Source organism: Tripterygium wilfordii, chromosome 14, assembly GCF_013401445.1.
Source record: "Tripterygium wilfordii isolate XIE 37 chromosome 14, ASM1340144v1, whole genome shotgun sequence".
NCBI lineage: Eukaryota > Viridiplantae > Streptophyta > Magnoliopsida > Celastrales > Celastraceae > Tripterygium > Tripterygium wilfordii.
The window spans coordinates 1,286,264-1,304,088 of record NC_052245.1 but is presented as its reverse complement, the minus strand read 5'-3'; the positions used below and the strand labels follow the sequence as shown (position 1 = coordinate 1,304,088).

Below are 17,825 nucleotides of genomic sequence, written 5' to 3'. Positions count from 1 at the left end.
ATATATTTGGGTACACGAGGATGAACCAGATAGACTAGACAAAAACAAACATAAAACAAATAAACACAAATAGTGATCTACTAAGAGCCTTCATTAAAAACATAATAATCGGAGAATTATTAGTAGTTTGGATGACACTAAAGTATATGGTATCTCATATAGGAAAAAAACATAATAATTGAGCATTCAATAAAAATATCTTATCATGTAATGATACACATACATGCACTTTAGAGATATTTTGGTTTGGTAAAAACGTTACGCTTTTGTGAGCTAATCTTAAGGGTCTCCGGCTGCTATTGAACAAAAAAAAAAATACGTAACTGCCAGACGAAGTGACTCCATGGCCCACCTTTGGATGAGAACAAAAGACACCGTTCAATTACAGCTGGAAATACCAGATTACCCCTACGGCGAGAAGTCGTAGCTCAAAAGTCTCATCAATCTATGATCTATCTTTATTCTTTACCGACCGAAGAATCTCGAAAAGCAATCTAAAAGGATTTTTTTAATAATTTCCTAAGTACGAAGAAGATGTCAAGAGATTCCGAACGTTTACACTCGCCCGATTGATAAGCGATTCACCGAGTCCACACAGATACGCGACTACCCGAGCGCAAGTCTACGAATCTCCGCGTCCCTGAATCTGTTTTTTTTTTCTTTCCTCCTGTACATATTCGCATCTATAGAAATAGAATCCTTGCTCTCCATTATTTTCCTGCGCAGTTTCAGTTTCTATGTTTAAGATACAGAGAGAGAAAGCCCAAACGGCCGAGAGATAATGGACCTGAACTTGGATTTGTCTCTGGGTTATGTCCCCAGAACCATCAGTGACCTTCTCAGGGAAGTTTCAGCTGCAACAGAGACTTCGCTCAAATTGTCAAAGCTTGATGAGTACGTGGAAGGATTGGAAGATGAATTGAGAAAGATCGAAGCTTTTAAGCGTGAGCTTCCTCTTAGTATGATCCTCTTAAACGATGGTATGCTCTCTGTTTTCTCTGTTAGCATAATCTGAACGAGATCTTGAGGACTTTATGCCCATTTTTTTGATTTTATGTTGTGGGTTTTAAAGCTATTGTGAGATTAAAGGAGGAGGCAATGCAGTGGAGGGAATTGAATGATCGGCCTCCTTTGATGGAGGAGATTCGGCCATTGAAAGGCAAATCAGGTGAAGATGGAGGGGTAATTTTGGAAAAGAAAGATCAGAAGAACTGGATGAGCTCTGCTCAGCTTTGGCGCACTAACATCAACTCCGATCAGAAAAAACAAGACCCAATATCAGAAGTCGCACTGGTAAAGCCCAAAGCTTTTTTTGTTTTGGTTTTGGTGTTCTCTTTTTTTTCATCCATGGCTGCAATTGATGTGAATTTTGTTTTTGAGGACAGAGAAGCGAAGAAGACGATCAGTTAGGTGCTGTGAGCCAGCTATGTAAACATGGAAGCAAGGGAGGGGCATTTGTGGGTTTCAAAGGGACTGAAAAGGAGGCTGCTCCACAAGTTCCAGCTCTTTCTCTCATGCCACCAATGTCTTCTTCATATGTTCGAGTGAAGATACAAAGTAAACATGAACAACCCCAACAGCAGCAACAGACACAGAGGAAGCAGAGGCGGTGCTGGTCACAGGAACTTCATCGGCGATTTGTTGATGCACTTCAACAACTTGGGGGTACTCAAGGTTAGGCCGTATTATCAAACTAATCAACGCATTGAAATGCAATTGGAGATTGTGAATCCTGATCATTTAGATCTGCCGGTATCAGAAATAGGTTTTCGATAAGGCAAAGATCTTAGCTAAATAGGGAACAAAAATATGCCCAAATTGAATTGTTCGATCGAATCAAAGATTTTAAACTATCATGTAATTGGTTCAACTGGTCTTGCAGTGGCTACCCCTAAACAGATAAGGGACCTTATGCAAGTGGATGGCTTAACCAATGATGAAGTTAAAAGTCATCTACAAGTAAGTGTTTGATGAAAGTCCTCCTTTCCTATGGATAATTGTGCGTTCTCCTTTCCTATGAATAATTGTGCTAAATGCTAGCACTTGTGCAGAAATACCGACTTCATGTTCGAAAACTTCCAGCTTCTGTAGCAGGTCCTGAAAATGGCTTATCAGTGGAACAAAGCCAATGCAAAGACCACTCAGAAACTAATGGCTCTCCACAGGGTCCCCTCAGTGCAGGTGGTTCTGGCTCTGGCCCTGGAGGAGACAGTATGGAAGGGGAGGGCGAGAGATCGGACGGATGAAGTATGGGTTACACAAATTGGAATAAGTTGATGTGCAGTGTAAAGTACTGATCCCCATGAGTTTTGCAGATACAGATATGCATGGGGAATCTAATTGTAAACATGAAATACATCTGACAAATAGTGAATTAAGACGGGAATTTGTTGTTTTTTTTTTCGAAGTGGTGTTTAACAGACGAGAGGTAGTGAGATTTATTATTATTTTTTTTTTATAAGCAGAGATTTTTCAGAAGCGGGTTTTCGCATGGTTTCTCTTCAGCTTTCCTCTAAAATCCAGATTGCAATCCATGAATCTGGGAATTGGGTTTCTGAGATATTTGCTGTATTCACTTTTAGCTTTTCTGCGAAATCCAGATTGCAATTGCTGTCCTGAGTTATGAGTACGGGTTGAGCCTTGATGGAGATTTCACTTATGGTGGAGGCTGCAATAGGGTGGTCGCATATGATTTCATTCAAGCGTTTCTACTCGCATAAGATGTCTGGCTTCTTTGAACTTTGTCTCTGCATAGACGTTTAAGAAATCATCACCTGTGTCCTTTGTTCTGAAAAAGACTTCCGAATAACAGGTTTGCGAAAGTAAGCTCGAGCAGAATATGAAGATGAAACTATTCTGTTCGGATGACGAACAAATGAATAAAACGGAAATTAATATGTACGAGTCTTCCCTGACATGCATCAACAGAGGAACTAGGAGTCACCATCAATATAGAGGAACTTACAGAACCTGAAGTCTGATATATTATACATACATGCTTGTCCAGCCAGACCAATAAACACTCAGAGGACACAACTAATTCAACAAATTATACATAAATAAGGTTCAAGGGAATATGCAATACACCCAAGTTTCTACCACCTGCCACATTAATCATTAAATAAATTCCTCTGTGCTAAGGTATAAATCCTGCAAACTGTGAAGAACACATATTCAAGGAGCATATGCTGCTCTTTGTGAGGTTGTGAATGATGCAATGATGTTAATCTGCCAGATATTCCACACACGTCCTGTGATCTACAAAGATTCATATCCCCACGATACTAACACTGTAGTGTATGGTAGCCGGTATGGTAGCCTCTGCAACAATCTGCATGATTACACAAATGCCTCAAAACTCCTACTGCTCTCTTTCTTAACCTACTTACACAAATGCCAGAGATAATACAAGTACAAAGGGTCATATCTGATTCTTGTAAGTTTTTTGTACGAGACCAATAAAAAAAGAAAAGAAATCTGATTCTTGTAAGTTACAAATAAAATTCACCACACAATTCCTATTCAGATTAACATTACACCTTAAACAGTCATCTATGCTATCCATGAGAAAAAGTGAATATACAAGTAGATAAATAAATAAACCAAGAGCCTCAGAAGACAAATAAGCAAATACTTATCGTCGTAAACTTATGAAAAATTGTCTTTTCCTATCCATTGGGCATTTAGGGGAGAGGGAAGCTTGAGTCGTGTTCCTGTAATTTTCTCGGCAACCCAGTAAACATGGAATTGTTGAATTCCCAAACTGGTAATCAAGGTGCTTTTACTGAAGGTAATTAATTAATTGGTGAATTTTGTAATCTGTAGTATTAGAAAAGGTTCTCACATACGTAACACTAAAAAATTGAAATACAGATGATAAACAACATAATTAACAAGCATCTTCCCAGCAAACAAGACATTTGCAACACTAAACTTTAATGAGTATTCAAAAACCATTTGTACCTAAAAAATATGAATTTAATTTCACAAAATAGCCATTAATAAAAGAAACGATACCAAATTCGGTAAACTTCAGCAATAGGAGAACCATCAACATACTAAAAAAAGGCCAGGAAATAATTTCCATAAATAGACCACATAAGAGCAGTAATTTAATTTTTAAAACAGACCTTATCGCCTCTCTCAATATACTTCACAGCAACAAGCTCCTCGGTGACCTTGTCTCTCATGACTCATGAGCCTCGCTACACCGAAATTTCCCGAGCCGATATCGCGAACTAAGTCATACCGGTCGCTATCGTGCATAATCGGCATGTCCATACCAGGCCCGCCAGTAATCGTCGCCCGATCCATTATCACTATCCGCCTACGCTTCTAACTCGACGAAAGCAATAGAGCTAGAACGACATAATTTCTTTCAAATCTCATAGCAACTCAGGACGTTAAACACAGGCCCATCTGACTCGGCTGAATCACATTACTGAACACAGATGAGTTGGAGAAGCGACGAGTCAGTCACAACTCGCCAAACGAGTGCCTTCACTCGAGCCTTCCTTTTCTGGTCGCTGACGAATTAATATCTGTAACAGTGAATGTACACGACTTTGACATTTGCCAAGGAAGATGCTCAATTCTAGAAGGTGAATACGACAAATCCGGCGTCGCCTGTAAGCGCTGTATGAAGCGCTTCATGAAGAACGGCGTCGTTTAGGGACGGTTGCTTTCCGTTCAACAGCCTTCCCTTAATTCTTGTCGTCTTGTCTATCTGTGACTGTATTTATCGATTATTGACCTTTAAAACATGCCGGAATGACTGGAATAGGCAAGAGGATTGCGAACGTGTTTAATAATTCCAATGGGCCAATCCCCAAAGCCCAAAAGGCCCAAACGTAGGAGCCCTGTCGACCGGACAATTAATAACTCTGGGGTCTCTTGGCTAAGATAAACTAGTTCTACAATGAAGGTTATGGGGCAGTATTAGTAACACGGGGTGTATGTTCTGTGCGATGAAGATAAAGCTATACCAGTTGAGTTCCAGCGTTGGATGATCCATAACAGTCCAATTCAAGACGTGCTGGAGATTAAGGGGGCAGATCATATGCCTACGAATTCGAAGACACGAGAGCTTTGTGATTGTCTCGTGTAGAATGTAGATATCATAAGGTCTACATGTATGTTTGGTCATGCGATTAACGTGTTTAAACAGAGAGAATCAGCTGGGTGCCGTTCAACTCTGTTGTTTTAAGAACATGACCATGCAGGCTTATCAAGATAATTTTTCTAAGATGTCCAGAAGGCTTAAATAGAGCTCTTAAGAGTTTGGTCAATATGACCAATGGATTGGATCCAGAGATTACCTTCACCTCATCCCTCGGGTAGTCCTCGATTGTCCAATCTCTGAAAATTCCTCATTGTGTAGTGCTGGTCACAGGCAATATAAACTCGACAAACTGATTCGTATTCTCCTTGTTGAGCACTGTTTCCTCTAGCACGCTAGCATCGCCATAGAATGGCAAAGATTTGACCAGAAAAGTGGCTAGTATCTTGCTATTATCCTGTCCTTCGGATTCATTAAATACACCAAAATGCACAGATTAGCCAGCCACTGTAATGACAATGGTCTTAGTTAGAGATTCAATCCAAATTAGGCCAAGTCATAAGGAGCAGAGAATTGGGAGTTACCTAGTGTAAGAAACTGATACGTCTGGGATGATATGAACTGGAGCTCACAAAGTGTGAAGGTTTGAGAGTTGTCAGGCCCATTAACAAAAGTTCTGTAAATCCAAAGGAATAATCTATCAACATAATTTTCCAAAGAAAACATTGTTGGTGCAGTTCGTCCCTTTATGCCCTAGAAAGAATTAGACTGCACTGAATACTTCAACATAATTATATGTAAACCAGAACTACCACACAGGAAGACCACAACAACGTACACAGAAAAGCTTTTCCCCACAAGAGAAAGGAGAAATAAAAAAGGAGCGACTAAACTGCACTATAGAAACAATTAAACGATACATCCCACTTAGAAATATCTCCCCAATGCTCAAACTCACCTCTATGTCTATAACTCATATTGCTCTTCGGACAAACGACTCACTACTCTCTCAGCACATTTGATCTTGAATATCGACTTTGCTAAATCAGCAAAATTGAATCTTAATTGAAACCAATCTTTAGTAGAAAAAGGGCATTTGTTGTTGCAGCCTGAGCTCCCAGTTGCTCTTAAATAGGTTTCGTCTCCTTTTCCACACAACAACAACGTGGGGGGTCATTCCCCATTTATGGTTCAGGTCAAATACAAGTCCTTCTAACCTAAACCCCTTAAAAACCAGTCTATATTTATTGCAAACGAACATAAAGCCTGATAGATAAACACATAATACAACAACATTTCAGAAGATAATAAAATTTTAACAAGTGACCACTTCTTCTGTGTATAAGCAGCTCAAACTTCCACGTTCATTGGATGTCAAATGGTAAAATAACATTTAGAGGAGATACTTAAATACTCAAAGAAGGATACCTTCAGCACTTTTTACAATCATCTCTAGATTGTAACGGTAAACATTACCATGCGCGTCTAACCACCTCAGAGAAATCATTTGATTCGCTCATTCTTCAAGCCAATTGTAAGACATTTACATTTTTTCTCAGCGAGCTCAAGTTCTTACGAAGTTCTTGCTGTCCTTGCTTGGTCGTAGTTCCATTGTATAAAGCAGAGCTCCTGAAATCTTGTCAAACTTCAAGAAAGAAAGAAAAAAAAAAAGCCGTCCGATTAAAATAAATAACTATCAGATTTCTCGGTGCAAAATGGTAAAAAAGCTTCAAGTACTAAGAATGGCATGAAAATAAAATTTCTTGTTAAAGATATGAATGGCAAGGGAGAAAGAGGAGCACCGTTTGAGTAATACTTCAGGATTGTATGGAAATAAATTCTTCCCATGAAGATTTTCCACAGATTTTTTCAAGGAAAGCAAACAATCTTTGCCTTCCTTGAAAGGCTGGCCGCTAGTTTTATAGTGTTTGCAGCCAATTTCATCACCTTTTCTCCTTTCCTTCTCCCTCGAGGGAAGAACATCCATCACAGATGCAGATGATAGCCTTGGCTGAGAATCAGCGTCAAATATAGTTTTTCTTTTCTTGCAAGATGTTTGACTTATAGTTTGCTCATTTACAGAGAATTCCACAAATAAGTGCCACGAATTACATATTATACGCAAGCACCTAGGAAAGAAAACATACACAAAGGGAGTTAAACACACCAATCGCTTGGAAAAAAAAGGTCAAGTATATGAGAAACAGAGTTAGATCAAGAGCCGTCTATTACAATGCAAGTAGGTTCTAATCATGTAGTTAATACCTTAAAAGATACTCTGCACAACTGACTCCCGTGTCTTTTGATATAAGGTAATCAAGTAGCACTTCGTGATCATAGTGCAACTGCAGAAGAGAGAGAGTGCATAATTCAATATTTCAAAGAAGAAACACAGAGAGAGAGGAGAAAAAAGGGGTCGAGAGGGGGGGGGGGGCAGTCAAATTTGAAGGGTAAAAACATGCAGCCTTCTTTTCTCTCAAAATATTTTCCGAAATTCAAATTATGTACAAAACTTGCCTCTGCCAGGAATAGATGGAATATATGTACAGGATTGAAAATGTTGGACACATGAAAAACAATATTTTCTTTCACATCCTGACATGCCCAATTTTCTTCATGAAACCTGTACATGCCCAAAAAATATATTAATAGGGGAGTCCTTTAACTGAAGCATTGAAGACTATCAATGACAGTAAAGCTAAAGATGTTTCTTTCTCACTTTTCTTCTGTAGACAACGGTACACTGAGCAGTTCAAAGAGCACTTTAAATAGCAAATCATCCTGCAATCAATAGAGAAGTAGACCCAAGAACGTAAAATTACGTGAAACGAAAACAATCAAAACTATTGAAGTAAAGCAAAAACGACATTAAGATAGACGAACTAAATCTAGTAAGCATCTCCGCATTCTTTGCTTGCTTATGGAAGTTTTATACTGACAATATGATCATTTTTACCTACTGGAAAAAATCACTGCTATCGACCAACAAAATCAAACTCATGGCTTCAGCATTCAAGCAAACAGGTCCACCATGGGATCTTCATAGTGCAAGAGTTTACTTGGGGGACATATTCACCTCTTTACTTGTATCTAAATGAAGCATTAGATAGTAGATACTAAATTCATTCATAAACTCCAAGGGTGTCTTCTTTCAATCAATATTTAAACCATGCACCTGCTTGTTTACCCACCCATTGATAATTTTTGGCCTTCTTCCCATGTTTCCAGTAGACGGTTAAAGTCTCTACCAATGGTTCATCTGGGAAATAAGAAGCAGTTTTCGTACTCTTGAAAGAATAGGAGTTTCATTCATTACAAATGACAAATTAAAACACTGTTAAGTGTGTGCTCAATTGGGCATTTCTAAGTTTTCCATGCGTCATAAAGCTTCTCAACAACTTTATTGATATCTTTCTTCCGTCAGGAGCCAAAATTACTCAAGGAATTTCCAAGTAAGCTAGCTAATATTTAGATATACAATGCAAGTAAAAATCACGACTACATAAAGCAAAAACAAAAAGAAGCATTGAAAGAAGGCATGCCTCCTGTAGGTAATAAGGTATTCATCTTTATAAGATCTAGATGAAAAAGAAAGTATTAAATTCAATAACTGCATTTGCCATTCAAAGACAAAAAAAAAAAAAAAAAATCAAAGAAAAGGGAAACATATTGAAAAATTATGCAGCATTCTAAGGAACAAACTGAAGGCAAAAGAAGGCAGACCTCATGCATAAATAGTTGGAGGAAGGCTGTGGAAAAATTGATACACGTCCCCCAATACCTTCTGTAGTCAACAATCATATCATTTGGAAGCTGCTTTTGAAGCCATTTATGTAGCTCTGATAAGCCTTTCTTCCTACTGCAAGAATCCAAGTCTGAACTTGAGCCAAAGGTCAAGCATGAGTTGGGAGTTGCATATTCACTATGCTTGTCAGTTTCTCCTTTCTGATTAATCAAGCTGATAGAACACCTTAAGAAAAGGAAAATAGCCTGTCTTTGTAAATGACAAGAATGCATTCCGTATAATTCTCCATCAGAAATGCCAGAAAGAAATGGAGAACCTTCGAGACTGTCCTTTGGAACAGACTCACTTTCAGCTATGGGTTTCAACAGAAATTCTGGATAGAACTGATGGAGAAGTTGCAACCATGAAACAAAAATGGAATATTCCAGGCAATTTTGGAAACTAAGTCTGATCATTAGCATCTGTAGACAGTAAATATTTACGGTGCAAGTTAGAATGAATTACATAAAAGCGCAGAGGAATTTTAATGGATTCGGAAAAAGTAAACAACTCCCATGCATAAGGCTCCCGTAGTGGACAGGGTCGGGGACATTCAAGATGTACTCATACCTTACACCCACATAATATGTGGAGAGGTTGTTTCTAAGAATTGAACCTGGAATTTTTAATGCATTCGTATTGTATTAAAATAACATTACCAAAGCAGCTATCAAAGCAATTAAAATACACAAAGTGAGTTTTCCATGAAAATAAAAGAGAAGAGTTAGGACTATTTTCAAATGTCACCAACAGAATAACTCAAAAAGAGACTTCAATGAAAAGATGGCCAAATAAGCCCATTTTGACAATTTATTAAGTGTACAAATGAGATGATGGCATACCAGTAGCTTGTGTCTGAAGTACTCAGAGACTGGCATGTTAACACAATCCCCTTGCTTGCCGAGGCACCAAGATAGAAGTTTAGGTATGAGATTAACGATTATGCGTAAAACCGAGCATTCCAGTGAACCACCTTTTACTTGCATGAAAATTATTTGCTCAACCAATGAACAGAGCAACTGAATTAAATTCCCCAGAAAGATCACTCTTGGCTCATTTTCATCCACATTGTTGATAAGAAAAGACTCGATACCTCTTCTTGGTGCATCGTCTTTCTGACCAAGAATATTGCCATCCAAAGAATCCCAAGGCAAATTTAAAATACAAGAACTGATAGAATGTACGTATATTTCAACAAGTTGGTTCTCACAGTCTTGTTTTATATTTTTCAATATACTGCGTAAAACTCGAATAATTCCTGCCACGGTGGTCCAGGTAGCATTTTTCAATTTAAGACTTACGACTGCAAAAAAACTTGATGAATCAAAATACGAGACATCAGCTCCAGCTGTTGAAGGTGCAAAAGAAATGGATATGTTCGCGATTGCCAACTCCAGACAAATGCATAACAACTGAATGAAAATATTCCATTTCCTGCCCTGCAAAACAGTTATTGATAATGAGACAATTTATGCCAATTGCAATATGCCATAGACACCAATATCAAGGCAAAAAACTATCGACTCACCGAAGCTGCTAAAAATTCAGCAATGATTACAAGAACATTGCCAGCCAAATGTTGCACATATTGACAGTCAATCTTCAGCACAGTTACCTGTCAACCAAAGCCAAAATATAGAGTTAAGCCTACACTAGATGGACTGTGACAAAAACAAGAAAACATAAGGGCACTTAACAGAACACTGAATTGTAAACAAGATTCAATGCCATAGAACTAACTCCACTATTCCGAGCAAAACTCATTACCATAGAGCAGCTTAGTCCATTTGTATCTGAACCAGCTGAACATGGAGACCAGAGTTGCATTCACATACTGGGGACGTGCATACAAACTAGTGCACCAACCTTTCATGTTCCAAAATACGTACTACTTGTATCGTCTTACCAACTCTTTGAATTTTACAAGAAAAAGAAGAACCAGGATTATATGTGTGCTTTTTTTCTTTTCTTTGCGTGAGAGAAATACAAATATCCAAACTAAAGCTACACAGTCCACACCACCAAGATTGCAGTTTGAATTAGATTTTATAGTTGTCACCAAGACAACAATAAAACTCTGAGTAATAAGAAGCTTACCAAGTCAGCTAGAATATAAGTTAAGTAGGGATGGCCATAAGATTGCAGTTCCAAGCATCTCTTCTCACAGGTAGCTTTTTCTGCCACATCCTGTGCCATGAGCAAGTTAAAAAGTACTATGCATTTCACAAAGACAACAAGTTCCATCCAAATTTCCAAATCCACATAAACAGTTACACAGAGAGAGAGGTCGAGAGAGTGAGAAACCTCATCTGAATTTTCATCAAGTTCACACGTCCACATCTGAATCTTCCTGAAAACCTGAGAGCTAATTGACTCAGCACATCCAAAATCACCCAGAAACAAACTTACAGAAACAGATAAGTTTAGGGTTACATAACGTAAGCAGGAAAGAACCTGAGAAAGAGCAATAAGAAGATCTTTCTCCTTCTCTTTCGTCAAAACAATCATCTCGAATTCCTGCAATTACATCAAAACGCCGAAATCAGAACTTCAAGATTCATTCCCAACTATCCAGACAAAATTGCTGAAACACCTAAATTGGATACTCTAGAACTAACAATATGCGGAAGGAGGGTTTCGTGGATCAGAAGGTAGAGACGCGAGTAATCGCAAGAAGATTCATCGCCAGCTGACATTTTCTCGTAGCTGTAGTTGCCGGGAAGAGTTTGGGCGATTTTGCTTCAAATCCCTTTAAATAGGGAAGGGCTGAGGACCAGTGAGTAGATAAACGACGACGTTATATTGCAGAAAGTTAATACGATTCGTTTTGTTTCTGAAGAGACTGCTGATAACATTCCCAAACAATCCTAGTCGTTATAACGTTTTGCTAGTTTTTAAACTGAAGCCCTAAAGGACCCACTATTAAAAGTTTTTGGGCTTTCACAGAAAACTTAAAAAAAGTTATTGGGCTTTAGGCTGAATGTAAAACCGATGGGCCCAAAAGAACTCATTATAAAACCAACGCACAACATTTTAGCCGTTTTAGAGGTAAATCCCAAAACCCATTAGCCGAGAACAATTTTGAGCTTTTATTGATCTTAGACCTTTTGCAACTTCAGTTCAGACTCCTTTGCAATTGAAATCTTGGTGTCCAGTTCCGCTTGAAGTGCAGGGAAGTTCCTGAGGTGTTACGTATTTTTCCAGAACATTGTGCATCGTCACATCACGGTGGAGGCAGGAGTATTGATTTTACGATTAAAAGATGGGAAAGATCAAAGATCTGTAGTAGCTAGTAATCAAACTCTTGTTTTGCAACTACTTCAATGCCTTTTTTTTATTGAAATGAAATGAAAACAATTACATAAGAATGACAAAAAGACTTATTCCCTAGTCTGCAATTTAAACACCTACCAATCAATGTGATACACCGCTGACATGTCAGGGTGAAACAACCCAAAATTCTGCTCAGTCCCAGCAGGCTTTTGGTCTTCATTAAACATGGCAAATAAGTAGATGTCAACTGCACTGATGGGTCTCTTTGGAGTTCCTTTGCCTGCATGAACGCGAGAAACTACGAGGTTATTATGTGTTTGTGCATATGCCATAGTCGCTATATCTGCTCCTGCCGACGGCCAACCTGTCTCAGAAACAATAACCTCAACATTGGGTCCTCCACTCTTTTCAAGTGCAGCATACCACCCATCAACCATTGCATCAAGCAAGTTTTTGTATCCCAAATCCCCATCATGAACAACAACCTCAGTTGCATTGCCTAAAGCATAATCTAGCCGGATTTCTTTCGGGTTACCAGAATAGGCAAAGAAAGGGTAGGCATTCACCAACATAGGGTAGCTATAGTTTTGCAAGAATTGTGCAATTTGTCCTGTAACAGGAGCTGCACTATTATTCCAAGTAGTGGCTGATGGAGGGTAAGTATTGTCTAACCACAACCCATAGCCTGCAGTGGAGACGGGGATTTTAAAATTTGCGGCATTTAATGCAGCTTTAAGGTTATGCATTGCTGGGATTAGATATCCTGATAAATCACTGGGAATTGGAATTTCATTTCCTGCTGCAATGCATCGAAAGGTTATGTCTGCTGCATATGGTGCAACATTCGTTTGGACCCAACTTGCTGCTGCTGCTGGGCTACTGGCTAGATTGATGAGATCTAGATTGACAACTCCTAAGATGACTTGGATTCCTGATCCTCTCAATGCGTTTAAAGCATCAGGGTTTGGGTTGAAAAGGCGAATGTTTTGAATGTTCTTGGATTTCATCAGTTGTACAACTTGGGCTGGGGGTGGAAGGTTGTCCGCTACCATGCCATAATTAATTGCAACTTGTTTAGCCCCTGCATCCAAATAACAACACAGTAATGACAAGTTGATTCAATGAAAACTCAAAGAAATTTTTTGATTTCACCAGGAACAACAAATGCTTAAAATCATATAGAAGTGTATCAAGTGACATGCTATGAACATACCAACAAAGCTGTGGAACTCTGTAAATATAAGCAGGCAAGCTACAATAGCCAAAAAAGTAGAACAAGCCATGGAAAGTTTAGCTGATTAGCCCCTGATTAATTTTGTTCACAATGAAACAAAGAAAGACTGCTTGCTCTATACCTTGAAACACTTGCCTACATTATATAGTTCTTCAACTCTTTTATCTTCTATGGATAAGTTCCAACAGTCTTATCTCCTAGTAATCACCATTAATGAAATATTAATCATACTTGAAATTACTCGCCTTATGAGTCATGGAACAAGAAATTAGCATGCATCCTCCAGAAGAAGGAAGTGTTTTTAAGCCTTCTTCAAGCCTTTTCTTTCCATAAAAGATGCAACTTGTGCATATCCAAGTAACTTTCCTTAAAACTAAACAAATACTAAAAGAGGATATTTTTGTGGTTTAAACATGTGAGAAAGACATTAATTATAAAAGAAAACTAGAACCATCAAGATCATTTGCACTGTAAACGTTGAAATATCCTCTCTTTTTTATTGTTCAACGAGTATGGAGATTTCAACCCTTAGCACAGGTGGTGAGGAGCTTGACCACTTGGACTAGTGGTCTCCTCAGTAAATGCTGAAATGTTAACATTGAATTAATTTCAACTGTTAGGGTTCATCAAAAATTTGTATATTTTGCTATCAAGAAAATGCTGCTTCCCCCTCCATTTATTCCTTCCCCTTCTTAGTCCAATAGAACCCTTTTTGAGGTGGAAGGGAAAAATTATTCAAAAAAAAAAAATCAACAAATAGAGAATTAGTCTATTTTATCTATAAAGGAAATCATATGAAAAATGTAACCGATTCTTTCCTTTTCGTGGGTTTGTATATAGACTAGACAAAAAAATACAATATCTACTAATAATAAAAAAAGAATAATACATAGCTTTTTGTATGAAATCCCTCCTCTGATTTCGACAGCCTAGCCCTGGTCGGTACCTAGTCGGGCCTTTTTTGTTATTGAAAGAAGAAATAAAAATAAGAAAGAGGACTATTTCCAAGATATAGAATCATAGTCTCGCTTCTTTTGTGTCAAATATCCTAGCCAAAGCAAGAACAATTGATCATGTGATTTTGGCATCTTGAACCCTTCTTTGAAGCCCTACGGCCCCTACCTGGATGTTATCAAAAACCCATAAATCTTCATTTCCTCTAATTTCAGCAGCCACACCATCAACTTAATGACCCATATCATCAATTTTTCGTCCACCCACTAAATGTCAGTTTGAAGAAAGGAATAAACTTATTTTTGAAACAGCAAATAAAGTACGGTTAAAATTATTTGCATAAATAATAATTTAATTGAACAACATTTTTTCTTCGGCACCTAATCATTTCATCCTCAAAAATCTTCTTTTGTAGACTAATGTAAAGTGCGAATTGTTGGTCCATTAACCCTTATAGCGGATTTGTATAACTTTCACCCATAGCAAGGGGTCTATTTATTCTTATTTAAACTAAAATGCAGCAACAATGTTTCAAAACAATATATATGACCTTGTCTATAAAAGCGTTAGTTTAAAAAAAAAGGGAAATAAAAGAGGAAGAAATTCAGCTGGCATTATGTAACCCACACGACACATGATATTTAGATAATAGTTGCAAAAACTGCAGTGGCACTTTATGCACATCAGGCATTCAAAAGGAATACACAATAATATCTACACTCATTGAAATGGCAACACAAAACTAAGAAAACACAGATAGCACAATTCACAAAGAAATTTGATCAACCAAATGTATAATAAACCTGTACAACATGGCTAGCATCAAGCTCAAAACCTTCATTGGAAACTGAGGACTAAGCTGATCTAACCACTGGCTTTCATCCCGACACTCCAATATTCGTTCCCTACACACAAAAGTTCTGATCACCACAGGAACCACATTGTAATCCCATAGAAACCTAACCCACAAAACAAATTTTAATTTTTTTAAAAAAAAAAAACAGAGAAAAAGAAAAAGAAAAGACAACTGGAATTCAATTTCATACCCATCAATTCAGCAAGAAAAAATCATTGATTGCAAACAACAAGCTCCAAATAAATATCCGTACTTCAAAAGAAAGGGTAATAAATGCATAATCCAGAAAAATCACATGTCACAGTTGATTTTCCTTTTGTTTTGCTTCGTGCAAATAATGAGTAAGCAAAGAATCCCTAAATTCAGTCTTTCTTCTGGCTAATAATGTGACAGGAAAACAAATTATTTTGTAAAACTTCCCAGGAATTAAATATTTCCCTTTTTTTTTGGAAACGGGGAGGGATTTGAACCTGAATGATGATACATCATCCTTATCACTCCCATTAGTGACTCGATATTTCCAATTCAAGTCAGCAATAAAGATCAATTTCGCTAAAAGCCATCAAATGTTATTTTGAAACAACAAATCAGATAATTCTCAGCAACCAAACAAACATTTAAAGAAAAATCAAATTTGAAATCGAGGGAGGAACCAAACCAAACATGCACTCAATATGGAGGAAAAGCTTTTGAAAATCCGGACGAAGATCTGCCCACTTGGTACAACTGCAGCTGTTGTTGTGGGAAAAGGAGGCTACTTTGTTGGAAGGACTGGGGCTGCTGTCGCTGTGGAGTTGAAAACAGAGAAATGCCATTCTTGGGGAGTTTTTCTTATTTATTTTTCGGTTTTCCGTTAATTTACTTTTTAATTTAAATATGGCGTCAAAGTGTGTTTGGAAATCAATGGCTGCATTTGCTACTTTGAAATTGAAGCCCTAAAGGACCCACTAATTTTTTGGGCTTTAACGGAAAGCCCAGAAAAATTAGCCCAAAACAATCGGCTCTATGATCGGACACGTTTTTGCAACTTTAGGCTAAATGAAAACTTGTGGGCCTACAAGTACCCATCATAAGGCTCAAAGCCCATTAAACTAGAGCAATTTTGGGCTTTTATTGATCTTATTATAAAACACTAATTATAGCTTTTTGCAACTTGACTACTTGAGTTCAGAATCCCTTGCAATTGAATGGAAGTATATTCAGTAAATCTTGGTGTCCAGTTCTGTACGTTTGAAGTGCATGGAAGTTCCTGAGGTTTTATGTATTTTCCAGAACATCTCGCATCGTCGTGGTGGGAAAGATATATAGTAGCTAGTAAGTAGTAATCGAGCTCTTGTTTTGCAGCTAGTTCAAAGCCTTTCTTATTGAAATAAGATGAACACAATTACATGAGAAGGTATTTCCTTAAAACAAAGACTTATTCTCAAGTCTGCAATTTAAGTTCAAACAGCTACCAATCAATGGGATACACCTCTGACATGTCAGGATGAAATAACCCAAAATTCTGCTCAGTCCCACCAGGCTTTTGGTCTTCATTAAACATGGCAAATAAGTAGATGTCTAGTGGACTGTCGGGTCTCTTTGGAGTTCCCTTGCCCGCGTGAACTCGAGAAGCTACTAGGTTATTATGTGTATGTGCATTTTCCATAGTTGCTATATCTGCTCCTGCTGATGGCCAACCTGTCTCAACAACAATAATCTCAACATCTGGTCCTCCACTCTTTTCAAGTGCAGCATACCACCCATCAACCATTGCATCAAGCAAGTTTGTGTATCCCAGATCCCCGTCTTGGACAACAACCCCAGTTGCATTGCCTAAAGCATAATCTAGCTTGATATCTTTCGGGTTTCCGGAATAGGCAAAGAAAGGGTAGACATTCACCAACATAGGGTATTTATAGTCTTGCAAGAACTGAGCAATTTGTCCTACAAGAGGAGCTCCACTATTACTCCAAGTAGTGGCTGATGGAGGGTAAGTATTGTCCAACCACAACCCATATCCTGCAGTGGAGACGGGGATTTTAATATTCGCGGCGTCTAATGCAGCTTTAAGGTTTTGCATTGCTGGGATTAGATATCCTGATAATTCACTAGGAATTGGGATTTCATTTCCTGCTGCAATGCATCGAAAGGTTATGTCTGCTTCATATGGTGCAATATTGGTTTGGACCCAAATGTTTGCTGCTGATGGGAAACTGGCTAGATTGAAGAGATCTAGATTGACAACACCTATGATGACACTGATTCCTGATCCTCTCAATGCGTTTAAAGCATCAGGGTTCGGGTTGAAAAGGCGAACGTTTGTAATGTTCTTGGATTTCATCAGTTCTACAACTTGGGTTGGGGGTGGCAGGTTGTCTGCTACCATGCCATAATTTATCGCAACTTGTTCAGCCCCTGCGCATCCAAATAACAACACAGTAATGAGAAGTTGATTCTATGAAAACTTCAAGAAAAATTTTGATTTCACCAAGTGACAGGCTATGAAGATACCAACAAAGCTGTGGAACTCTGTAACTATAAGCAAGCAGGCTATGATAGCCAAAAATGTAGAACAAGCCATGGAAAGTTTAGTTGATTAGCCTCTGATTAATTTTGTTCACAAATGAAACAAAGAAAGATTGCTTGCTCTATTCCTTGAAACACTTGCCTCCAATTATATAGT

General features: G+C 38.1%; 4 protein-coding genes across 16 annotated transcripts; 1 reads left to right on the top strand and 3 right to left on the bottom strand.

Annotated features, from left to right (window-relative positions):
• The first annotated feature begins 66 nt into the window (after positions 1 to 66).
• Positions 67 to 2,401, top strand: LOC120015237 (transcription factor HHO5-like). The gene is made up of 5 exons (XM_038867552.1): positions 67 to 980; positions 1,073 to 1,293; positions 1,386 to 1,674; positions 1,883 to 1,959; positions 2,052 to 2,401. Exons 1-5 carry the CDS (start codon positions 782 to 784, stop codon positions 2,244 to 2,246), a joined length of 981 nt encoding a protein of 326 aa, XP_038723480.1. The 5' UTR covers positions 67 to 781; the 3' UTR covers positions 2,247 to 2,401.
• Positions 2,402 to 2,934: 533 nt separating this feature from the next.
• LOC120015262 lies at positions 2,935 to 11,622 on the bottom strand. Of its 10 annotated transcripts, none has more exons than XR_005471727.1 (16): positions 11,462 to 11,622; positions 11,298 to 11,360; positions 11,148 to 11,201; positions 10,941 to 11,030; positions 10,372 to 10,458; positions 9,686 to 10,282; positions 8,783 to 9,265; positions 7,779 to 7,840; positions 7,577 to 7,682; positions 7,325 to 7,404; positions 6,862 to 7,188; positions 6,488 to 6,704; positions 5,644 to 5,735; positions 5,319 to 5,454; positions 4,131 to 4,913; positions 2,935 to 3,331 (listed from the first exon to the last, which is right to left on the bottom strand). XR_005471727.1 is itself a non-coding variant. In XM_038867601.1 (12 exons), the coding sequence occupies exons 1-12, from the start codon at positions 11,537 to 11,539 to the stop codon at positions 6,632 to 6,634; spliced, it is 2,100 nt and encodes a 699-aa protein (XP_038723529.1). In that variant the 5' UTR covers positions 11,540 to 11,622; the 3' UTR covers positions 6,334 to 6,631. The 10 variants fall into 10 exon arrangements, 1 of the variants encoding a protein (XP_038723529.1); XR_005471730.1 differs by having other exon boundaries at positions 4,131 to 4,732; XR_005471731.1 differs by having other exon boundaries at positions 4,131 to 4,541.
• Positions 11,623 to 12,161: 539 nt separating this feature from the next.
• On the bottom strand, positions 12,162 to 15,985 carry LOC120014691 (glucan endo-1,3-beta-glucosidase-like). 4 transcript variants are annotated; one of them, XM_038866720.1, is made up of 3 exons: positions 15,819 to 15,985; positions 15,108 to 15,209; positions 12,162 to 13,197 (listed from the first exon to the last, which is right to left on the bottom strand). In XM_038866720.1, the coding sequence occupies exon 3, from the start codon at positions 13,166 to 13,168 to the stop codon at positions 12,251 to 12,253; it is 918 nt and encodes a 305-aa protein (XP_038722648.1). In that variant the 5' UTR covers positions 13,169 to 13,197; positions 15,108 to 15,209; positions 15,819 to 15,985; the 3' UTR covers positions 12,162 to 12,250. The 4 variants fall into 4 exon arrangements, with proteins under 4 accessions (XP_038722648.1, XP_038722650.1, XP_038722649.1 ...); XM_038866722.1 differs by having other exon boundaries at positions 15,140 to 15,209; XM_038866721.1 differs by having other exon boundaries at positions 15,830 to 15,985.
• Positions 15,986 to 16,610: 625 nt separating this feature from the next.
• LOC120015114 (putative glucan endo-1,3-beta-glucosidase GVI) lies at positions 16,611 to 17,723 on the bottom strand. The gene is made up of 2 exons (XM_038867338.1): positions 17,654 to 17,723; positions 16,611 to 17,557 (listed from the first exon to the last, which is right to left on the bottom strand). The coding sequence occupies exons 1-2, from the start codon at positions 17,721 to 17,723 to the stop codon at positions 16,611 to 16,613; spliced, it is 1,017 nt and encodes a 338-aa protein (XP_038723266.1).
• Between the last annotated feature and the right edge of the window lie 102 nt (positions 17,724 to 17,825).

Coding starts and splice junctions, on each gene's coding strand:
- LOC120015114 (XM_038867338.1), bottom strand. CDS start 17,723: ATGGCTTGTTCTACATTTTTGGCTATCATAGCCTGCTTGCTTATAGTT. Junction 17,558..17,653: donor AGAGTTCCACAGCTTTGTTG/GTATCTTCATAG, acceptor TTGGATGCGCAG/GGGCTGAACAAGTTGCGATA.
- LOC120015262 (XM_038867601.1), bottom strand. CDS start 11,539: ATGTCAGCTGGCGATGAATCTTCTTGCGATTACTCGCGTCTCTACCTT. Junction 10,283..10,371: donor CTGAATTTTTAGCAGCTTCG/GTGAGTCGATAG, acceptor ACTGTTTTGCAG/GGCAGGAAATGGAATATTTT. Junction 7,841..8,782: donor TCCAACTATTTATGCATGAG/GTCTGCCTTCTT, acceptor TATTGATTGCAG/GATGATTTGCTATTTAAAGT.
- LOC120015237 (XM_038867552.1), top strand. CDS start 782: ATGGACCTGAACTTGGATTTGTCTCTGGGTTATGTCCCCAGAACCATC. Junction 1,294..1,385: donor CAATATCAGAAGTCGCACTG/GTAAAGCCCAAA, acceptor TTTTGAGGACAG/AGAAGCGAAGAAGACGATCA. Junction 1,675..1,882: donor ACAACTTGGGGGTACTCAAG/GTTAGGCCGTAT, acceptor CTGGTCTTGCAG/TGGCTACCCCTAAACAGATA.
- LOC120014691 (XM_038866720.1), bottom strand. CDS start 13,168: ATGGTAGCGGACAACCTTCCACCCCCAGCCCAAGTTGTACAACTGATG.